A 9,796-nucleotide genomic window follows, 5' to 3' on the forward strand; every position below is an offset into this window, starting at 1 on the left:
GGCATGCAGATAAGGTGCAATTGGAGAGTGAAACAAAGAACTTTGTGAACTCTGGTTTTTGAAAGTGGATTGGACAACATGTTTGATATCACATGCAGGAGTTTGTCTGGCAGGGGATAGTAATACAGATGTGGGTGGGGTATGCAGATAAGGTGCAAATGGAGATCTTGGAGCTGAAGTAGAGGCAGAAGTGGAGGGGATTTCTAAGCAGCTAAAAAATTCCATAGTGCGAACTGTATCTATAGTGTCAAAGTGGATAGTACTTAAGCAACTCAGGAATCTTGGACTGAATAGCTTCAAGGTGAATCATACATGTCATTGAGGCCCAAAATTGTTGAAGGAGAATGAATGAATCTGTAATGCGAACTGTATTCATAGTGTGATTGGAAGTGGATGATACTTAAGCAACTCAGGTATATCACAGATGCTATTGATGCCCCTTATTGCTACATACATACTGGGAGCACAGCTAGACATAGTGCCAAAACCCCTGGAAGTCATTGCAGAATCTTCCAGAATATATACTCCAGACAGCAGAAAAAATCACAAGTTTTTTGCTGAAACTACAGTCGTGGACAAGCAAAGCCCACTAATTTGGTATCTCAGTAAATAATGTATCTAGAGCTGAGAATTTTCCAGATTCTGGCTCGGATTTGCGAAATGCGTCGAAAAACACACCTCTGAAGTTTTTCCCACAAGGAATTGGCGTGCCAAAATTTCCACTAAAAAACTGCAATATTTAAGGAGAAAAACAGGTTGAAACCGGCCAGAAATTATCGAAAGTTGGTACCTGTGCTGGGCTTTGGCTGGAAGCTACTCAGAAAGGGCAAAGATTCTATCAGAAAGGGATTTCCCTGTTGTTTCCCTGCATTGAGAAAGCCTAGTAGAGCCTAGTGTGATGGAATTTCTTAGTCCTGTGATAGATGTCACATCAAAAGTGACTAAGTGCCAAATTTGGGTCAATGTTTGGCAATTTTTTCCAGAAGAACCGCTCCATAAATTGTTTCGAAACTTGATGGGCAGATTGTTCTCTGTGAAAGGCAGCGATTCCGCTATTTTTCATATTTTTCTTGGCACTTTTTGGTGTCCGGCCAAAATTTTAGGGTCTATTTCTGTATATGGCCATTTTCTCCAAAACGGCTCGTGAGACTTGGCTGAAATTTGGCCAGAAGCTTCCCTCAACGTATCTGCACGTTTTCCAGGCACTTTGGTAGCCATTAATACATTTCCATTTTTATTAGTGGGCTTTGCTTGTCCACGACTGTAGGACCCCTGACACCCCTACAGACCAGAAAAATATATCCTTACCACATCTGTTTCACAAAATATATCCTAAGGCCAAGCCAGGGCAAAAATGTATTTCTAAGGTGTGACAGTGACATTTCAGGGTCCACTCACTGAAAATATATCCTTGCTGCATTTCACTTGCAAAATATATTTTGGTGGTGTGACACAGACATTATAATTTTTGTGTGACATTTCAGGGTCCATGTGTCAAAAATATTTTTTAGATTTCAGGGCTTTCTAGGACCCATATATATCTAGAATATAGATATGGTCCATGACATTTAGTCATGTAACTTACGTGGAGTTTGCATGACTATAGTCAGTTGGCACTGGGTGACTGAAGTGGCAAATGGACCTGAAAATCTGCATCCTGATACAGTATTTGTGCCTGAGAAATATGTAATGGAGATGAAGGCTTTAGTTGAAACAGTTCGACCAGAGAAGTCCAAAGGAAAAGAAAAGGCTAATGTATCATCTGATGAACAACCTGCTGAAGACTCATATGAACCTTGCATGAAGGTCCCTGTCTCAGCTTTGGAGGGATGCCTGGCCTCCTTTATTGCAGCAGATGAGAGAAGAACTAAAGCCAGCACACAGTTCTTTGCAGATACAGGTCTTATGGCCATGCTGTGTCGTCATGACCATGTTCTCTGGCTAGTAAACATGACTACTGCTGGAGAATGCCAATACTATGCTCTGGTATTGATAAAAATGCTGTTTATGAATTTGCCTTTATCAATGACAGTTGGAATTTTGTATGACATTGGATGCCAGTTGGAGAGAAGTTGCCAAATTTGGGGGTTCCTGGAGGAATTCATGGCAAGAATCCTTTTTGCACTTGCAGTTTTCCATGCATATGGACACCAGTGGCCCTGCCAACTTGGTTATCACCCTCGTAAATGTGAAGGTTTTGGCCTCTCTGATGGTGAGGGTTGTGAACATTTCTGGAGTGCTATCAAGTTATTAATTCCTTCAATGTGTGTGGCAGGGGTAAGTGTCTATCTCATGTATATGTGAAATTAAGCTGATAACTGAGCCAAATAGTTTTATCATCGGCTGTTTACCATTGATACTCAGGTCAAGCATCTGGATAAAAAGTCTTTTGATATGATGGGTAAATGGCTTCAACGCAAATGGTTGTCTTGCATGGAAAGAAAAATTGAGGCTGAATTGATTCTCAATGAACTGGGGTTGGAAATTTCTTTGCTTGAAAATGAATGGAAGCAGCAAGTGGCGGCACAGACCAAGCCCTTGGCACAACAATCAAAGAATATTGCAAATGTTGCAATTAAGGAAATTTTGGCTTTATATACTGCAAAGAAAAGTTTTGCAACAGAGTTGGGAGGGCTTGATGACCAGCTAATTTCTGGGGTCTATGGGGATGATATGTCAGTGGAGGATGTTTTGGCTGCACGTAAAGCAATCATGAAGAAGCAAGGTGTGATTGAGGCAAATATAAAGACAAAGAAGAAAAGGCTGGGGGTTAAAGATAAGGAAGATTTGAAAAGTTTGATGGGCAATAAGTTTCTTCAATTGAAACTTAATGCCAGGGCTCTTAAACAAAGACTCAGAGATCATTTAAGAAATCGGAAATTTGAATTGGAAAGGTTAGAGAGAGCATATCGACAAACAACTTCCAATGGTAAGGAGTTTATCTAACACAGACCACTCACTCTTTGTTGACTTCTATTTTAATAGAGACTAAATTACATTCACATGTCCAGAAACAAGTCAATAGGCAGCAACCAACAATTGCTAGATTGGCAAACAAGTACAATGACATGTGCTATGATATGACAAAGCAAATCCAGCAGGGAAAGGCCCCTGGCAATTCTATAGCCCCTGTGCCAATCAATCGGGAGCATTTATTTGCTCTAGATGTGGATGATGACATCTGGCAGGATGTTGGATTAGATGAGAATGAAAGTGAGGTTATACCTGGCTGGCTTGGGAATGAGAAGATTCGTGAAGGAATCAAAGGAATGCTGACAACCAAGAGATGTGCAGAAGAGATGGCCAGAATCAAACGAGAGCGAACAGCCCTGCAGGAGTGGTCAAGGGAAGAGTGGGAAGCTATCAATATGGCCATTCTTATGTGTGGTAAGCTTGTTTTTATTGCTATTTGAGTGTATCTAACAGTACTGTTCTTTATTACAGAGGATGAAGACATTGAGCATCAGTTGGTTATCAGAAAGTCAAGACATCTGAGTTTGTGTGCACAGTGGAGGGAACAGGTGTCTCTGATTCCTGGCACATATCCAATGTTGAAAGGATGGGGACCTAATGTCAAAGATTTGGAGACTGCATTGAAGGATTTGTCACAAGAAAATGTTGATGAAGAGGGAAGTGATGATGAACAATTGAATTGCACATATAATGTTGAAGAAGCAGACAACAACAATGTTATTGAAGAGACAGAATTCATGGCAGTGTCAGATGCATTCAGGGTAGCAGATAATGGGCTGGCCTTTGGGAGATGGGAGAGTGAGGATTTGTGGGAGGATCTGGAAGATGATGAAGAAGATAACTTGGAGGTTGGAACATCTCGAAAGAGGTCAAGGCAGAAGTATTATAGGTAGGTTTTGTGGGAAAAGGTTGGAATGAAATTTTCATGAGATGATACAATTTGAAGCTTGGTAAGGTTTGGAAATATCAATATCAATCAATTAGCTGCCTGGTAGGAAATTATAAGTACAGTTAGTATTTAGTTCATAGAATTGTAGAATGGTACAATTATGAATGGATATACTAGTTGGCAGGAAAGTTTAAGTTAGAGATTGCAATGGTATGGTATGAGATGGCAATACCTTGGTATGGTATGAGATGGCAATACCAGTGCAATACCATGGTATGGTATGGAATGGGAGTGCAATACCATGGTATGGTATGGGAGTGCAATACCTTGGTATGGTATGGGGTGCAATACCATGGTATGGTATGGTATGGGAGTGCAATACCTTGGTATGGTATGGGGTGCAATACCATGGTATGGTATGGTATGGGAGTGCAATACCATGGTACGGTATGAGATTGTAATACCAGTGCAATACCATGGTATGGTATGAGATTGTAATACCAGTGCAATACCATGGTATGGTGTGGGAGTGCAATACCATGGTATGGTATGGGAGTGCAATACCATGGTATGGTATGAGAGTGCAATACCATGGTATGGTATGAGAGTGCAATACCATTGTATAATATTTTGATAATAAAGACTCTCAGGACACAATACTTGATCCCATTTCCAATTAACAAGACTTTGGATTGGATAGATTCACTTAGCTTCAATAAATTGGACCAAATATTATGACAAAAGGCCAAACATTCAGGACAACAATACTTGATTCCATGATTGCAGATTTTAAGAAAATTGAGATTATATGATGGTGTTGTTGGCAAGACTATATGTATATGCTATGTAAGTGGGCAGGACTGTCTGATTGGCCATACTGAACAAAATATACTTACCCTATTATTGAAAGCATTCATATTAATGGCTTTTCAGGAATGGAAAACCCCAGGAGAAAACTCAATTGAACTGATTTTCAAAGGTTGGAGTTGACTATCTGGCCTCCACTTGGAGTTGGAAATCTTAGCAAAAACCTGAAGAACCATTCCACTTTTCTTTGCTTCTCAGTGACCACTTCATCACAATGGATGCAGTATTGTTTTATTTGGATGAATATTGTTCTAATGGATAGGACTGTGAAATATTGGTATCATCTAACAGCTTTGATGCATGGGAAAGCTGGGATAATCCCCATTTGAACTAATTTTCAATGAATGGCTTGGACTATCTGGCCTTGATTTGTAGCCTAATATCTCAGGATAAACCTGGAGAACCCCCCCACAAAAAATGGCACCCAATGGACCAGTATTGCAGCCTGCAGAAATAATTTATATATTTTGGAAAAGGACCCCAGACACCCCGTGACAGCTTTGGTATGATGGTATATGAAGTGATATCATACCATCTGGTATGGTATAACATGACATGGTATGGTATGGTAACTTGGTATTGGTATGAGTGGGATATGGTATGGGTTTTCCATTCCATGGTACCATGGTATTGGTATGGTGCTCACATACCACCCTGGAATGGGTACCCTTGAGGTACCCTTAAATCAAAGAATTCATATACCTCGGGGGTACCCTAAAATGGGTGACTGAAGTGTACAGCTCAGGAGTACATGATGTAAGTGGTAGCTACCAGTCTGAGGACAGTCAATATTTAGTGAGTGGGGGGGATCAAGGCTACCTTGATAGATAAAAAATAAAAAAAATTCGATTTCATGATTCACTAAAACCACCAAGGGGAAAAGAGTCATAAAAATGCGAACTAGAGACAATAAAACCCTAAGGCAGAATGAATTTGATAGAAAAATGCGAAATAAAGTCGAAAATTCACAAGTTCACACTCTAGAAAGCATGCAAAAAGGCTCTCACTTAGGAACAAATCTCAAAGTTCAAGAAAGACAAAGTCAAGATTCTACTATAAGGACAGCAGAATCTAACTACAAAAGATAATGACACAAAAAGGTTGATATAGAAAGTCCAAAAACTAAGATGTCCGAATGCATGCCAAGTAAAAGAGTCCGTAAAAACAAGCGCACCTACTCCTCGTCAACAAGCTCGTCGATAACCTCCTCCTCCTCCTTCTGAGAATGGGCGGAAGGTGGAAGACCAGGCGAAGCAACGGCGATAGAAGGAATAAGGGACAGCGAGCAGACGCGGCATTGACGAGGTGTCAGAGATGAAGGCCCAGCAATGGGAGGAGAATCATCTCGCTGAAAAAGCGAGACGAGTCTCTCCAAATCAGCCGTCATTGAACCCGCAGGCACTGGGACCCCCTGAGTATCTACAAAGTCTTGAACGAAGCTGTACCACAAGCCAAACTCCTCGTGAGTCTCGAAAACAGTGCCTAGAAGAGTTCCAGGCTCGGCGGTGAGACACAGGTCCGCAATGGCGTTTGAAATAGAAAAAGAAAAAAATCATACCTGAAGGCGCATGAATAGCCAACCAGTTACGGATGACATCCCTGACGGCCCCTTGGCGTTCATCATTCAGATAGTACTCACACGAAGAAACATGCGCCGCGTCGCAAGGACCGCAGGGAGTGCCCCACCCACGAAAGGTGCAGTTCTTGACAGCGGAATCCTTGCACGCGGAGCACTGAAGGCAAGGTTCGGGCATCTAATAAAAAAGGTATCAGTACCTATGAAAACTCAGACAAAAATGAGAGGAGGAGACATACGTGGATTTGTGTACCCTTAAGAACCGCAGGGAGCTCTTTAAGCCCAAATCTAGCGGTGGCACATTCTAAAAAGAAAGTCAGCAGGGTAAACAAAATACTAGTAAAAGAACGACTTACTAAATCGCTTCTTGTCGAACACGATGGGCTCTTGGAAGATAACGGGAGCTGGAAAAAACCCGAATTATAAAGTTAAAAAGCAAAATTGAGAAAGAGAAAAAGCTTACACTTCTTACGAGGGCGACCGCGACGCTTGGGTTGAACAGAAGTTTCCTTCTGCTTGACCACCGGTGGCTTAACGGCAGTACGCTTGGCGGAACTACAAGTAGTAGGAGGAGTCCTCGCCCGAGCCTTTCCCTTGTCAACTCGAGATGAACCTGCAACAGGCGGAGGCGTCTTGGTGCGAGCCTTGCCCTTGTCTGCACGCAAAGGCCTAGCGAGAGGCACAGAGTCCGACGAGCTCGAACGGGAACAGTTGGGATGTTGGATGGCCTCGTCGTCAGACGAGGGTTTCTCAATAATCTTGCGTTGTTTACCTGGCTAAGAAACCAAAAGAGTTAGTAAAAATGTCTAAGCAGAGGAAAATGAAGAAACTTACAGGGCCAATAGCCAGCTTCAAGGGCGTTGTAGATGGAGCATTGATGATCTCGACCACATCCGAATCTTCGTCCATGACCATGGCACGAGTACGCTTCGACCTTCGAACAGGGACAGGCGGCGTCGAGTCAGGCGAGGAAACTGGCGGGGACTCTGGGCCAGGGCTTGGTAGAAACAACGGATCGGATCCCGTAGGAGAAGGGGACTGAACGACACGAGCTCGACCTCAGGGAGTAATGATCCCCGGAGGTGACGAAGACCCGCGGTCGCTCGGCGTCCTCCTCTCCTATGTACCCCGTGGTAAAGCTGGAGTCTAGGCATTCGCCCTAGAAAGATAAAAATCATTAGAAGAAAAATAAAAAGAAAGAACAGAAGAAAGTTACTTACGGGGCTATAAAGCGCATGACCATCCAATGGTTCTTGCAGCCATTCCTCCCAGGCAGTACTTCGGTTGCGTTCTTCAACGCATTGGGCAGCATTGTAAACGGACGCCAGTAAACGAGACTCGTGTGGCGTAGGACCACCAGGACGAGCGAGGATGTCTGAAAACAATGCTAACTAAGGCAATAAAAAGTCGAAAATCAGCAGAGAATAAAAGAAAAGAACAGAGACTCACCAAGGGTGTTTCACCGGAGAAATCCGTGAAATCAACTGGTGCACTCGGGTTGTGCGACTCAGGGCTTGATGTGATGGCGGCAACATTGGGCCGCCCTGGTGTAGATTATCGAATGTAGATAAAACAACCTAATTACTTCTTCTTTTTCTTCTTCCCACCTGTACTGGTGACTGTTTGCGGCCGTGCCAGTGGCCGCTTTTCCATTTCCTTCGGTAACTTCTTCTTTGCTATCTTGTAGTCATCGCTGTTCGGTAAGCCATATTCCTCTCTCGCATCCGCTGTTGCCTTCTCTGTCACCTCCATACAACACTCCTCCTGTCTCGAGATAAACAGGTCAACAATTAGCTGTGCTGGAGTGTCGGGAAGTTTCCCATTAAAAATGGGGTCCACTGTTTCCCCTGAGTTGCCTATTAACTCGGTGGAATGGTGGGTGAGTATGTGACAGACACAGTTATACTTCCATATTGTGTGAGGTTGTCCAGACACTGAGATTGGACATAGTGGGCAGTTAATCGGTACATTGGTACATGGTGTGCTCACTGTAGACTGTTTTGCTGGTTTGTAGCTCATCCTCTCGTAATGATATGGGCAGGTTGAGCTGATGATGGGTGCATTATGCTTTCCAAAGGAGAGTTGCGTTCGATTCTTCAAGCCCACAGAAAGCGCACGGATTCACGCCGACCTATTTAAATTTAGCTTATATTCCATATTTTCGTGAGTAACATACAGTTTTTCAAGGCATCGCGCTGTGGAATGAAGAGAGATGAGAGAAACAATACTGAAAGCGAAAGACCTGCACAATCAACGCTATGTACAGTGGCAAGGGTGTTTCACCGGAGAAATCCGTGAAATCAACTGGTGCACTCGGGTCGTGCGGTTGAGGCGGGAACACGAGAAGAGGTCAAAACCGACTTCGAACGCTTGAACGGCGGCGCGACAACCAAGGAATGCGGTAGGCATGGTGGGGAAAGTTAGAAAGAAATTGTGACAATCGCTCAGGCTTCACTACCATGAAATAGTACGCTACCGAGTGTTCTAGAGTAAAAAACACCCCTGCACAGGGTGTTGGAGTTTACACCAAACCAGGGTCTCACTTTATTATGGATTAAAAGATATTAATTCTAAAGATAAACGTGCGAGCGTAGAAACTCGACGTGTACCTGACGCGAGAAGTCATTCGGTCACGTGCTACGAAGCATGATCCAAGAAGTCATGTGGAAAGACACATCATGTGCATCACAAATCATGGCATCATTGACCCAAGAAAACTAAGCTTCGTGAAATATTCCGAAGCCTGCCAAAAGAGAAAAACTATGAACGATTTGCCGTGCGGTCCAAGGCCCGGGCATAGTATCTAATAATAGAGAGAAAAATCACTAAGCGGACCGTTCGTCTTGGCTGAACCGATCGTGAAAACCGTTTACGGCGATTCCCGCGTACGCATCAATACTGATGCGTCGCGCCGCCACAATAGAGAAAACACTACGAAAACTTAAAAGAAGTCAGCTCAGTTGTGCCACACACAACCGAGCCACTTCAAACCTTTACTAAAAATCAGTATTAATTCGTCCGACCTTTCGGACAACGCACGGACATGTAAATATAAATAGAAAACATAGAATAGTATAAAAAGAGGACGCGCGCAGGCTGAAACGCAAGGAATTATCCCCCGCGTTGACCAGCTGTCGCACTCCCAGTAGCATCTGAGGTAGTGGATAAGTTTGTAATCAATTTAAGGACTTTTCTTCGCAGACATAAGTAACGTGTGCCCGGAACCAGCGTGTTAAGTGGGGATCACAAAGCTTTTGTAAGGTTGTCTCGTCAATTAGTAAGAGAGCTCTCTACTATTACCAAGGAATCCAAGTGAGCGTGCTTGAAGAGTCTTTAAGACTAGTTTGGACCGCATCAGAGGCATAATAAAAGCTCAAGGGAGTTATAAAAGTCTACAAAGCACAATTTCCTTGTCATTTCTTCATATACAGTTAGAACGCAATCCCAGAACACCGAGACAGTCCCAAATAAAAGCCGTTTCCCTTCGAAGA

General features: G+C 43.2%; 2 protein-coding genes across 2 annotated transcripts; one reads left to right on the top strand and one right to left on the bottom strand.

Annotated features, from left to right (window-relative positions):
- Positions 1-1,689: 1,689 nt before the first annotated feature.
- On the top strand, positions 1,690-3,866 carry LACBIDRAFT_296647 (uncharacterized protein; the record flags this gene model as incomplete). Its single annotated transcript, XM_001880268.1, has 4 exons — positions 1,690-2,277; positions 2,332-2,929; positions 2,986-3,387; positions 3,445-3,866. The coding sequence occupies 4 exons, from the start codon at positions 1,690-1,692 to the stop codon at positions 3,864-3,866; spliced, it is 2,010 nt and encodes a 669-aa protein (XP_001880303.1).
- Positions 3,867-5,903: 2,037 nt separating this feature from the next.
- Positions 5,904-8,714, bottom strand: LACBIDRAFT_326647 (uncharacterized protein; the record flags this gene model as incomplete). The annotated part of the gene is made up of 14 exons (XM_001880499.1): positions 5,904-6,211; positions 6,288-6,338; positions 6,369-6,483; positions 6,545-6,609; positions 6,662-6,709; positions 6,769-7,081; positions 7,140-7,343; positions 7,526-7,696; positions 7,755-7,849; positions 7,913-8,161; positions 8,295-8,352; positions 8,423-8,436; positions 8,482-8,500; positions 8,589-8,714. The coding sequence occupies 14 exons, from the start codon at positions 8,712-8,714 to the stop codon at positions 5,904-5,906; spliced, it is 1,836 nt and encodes a 611-aa protein (XP_001880534.1).
- Between the last annotated feature and the right edge of the window lie 1,082 nt (positions 8,715-9,796).

Source organism: Laccaria bicolor, genomic scaffold (assembly GCF_000143565.1).
Source record: "Laccaria bicolor S238N-H82 LACBIscaffold_10 genomic scaffold, whole genome shotgun sequence".
Classification (NCBI taxonomy): domain Eukaryota; kingdom Fungi; phylum Basidiomycota; class Agaricomycetes; order Agaricales; family Hydnangiaceae; genus Laccaria; species Laccaria bicolor.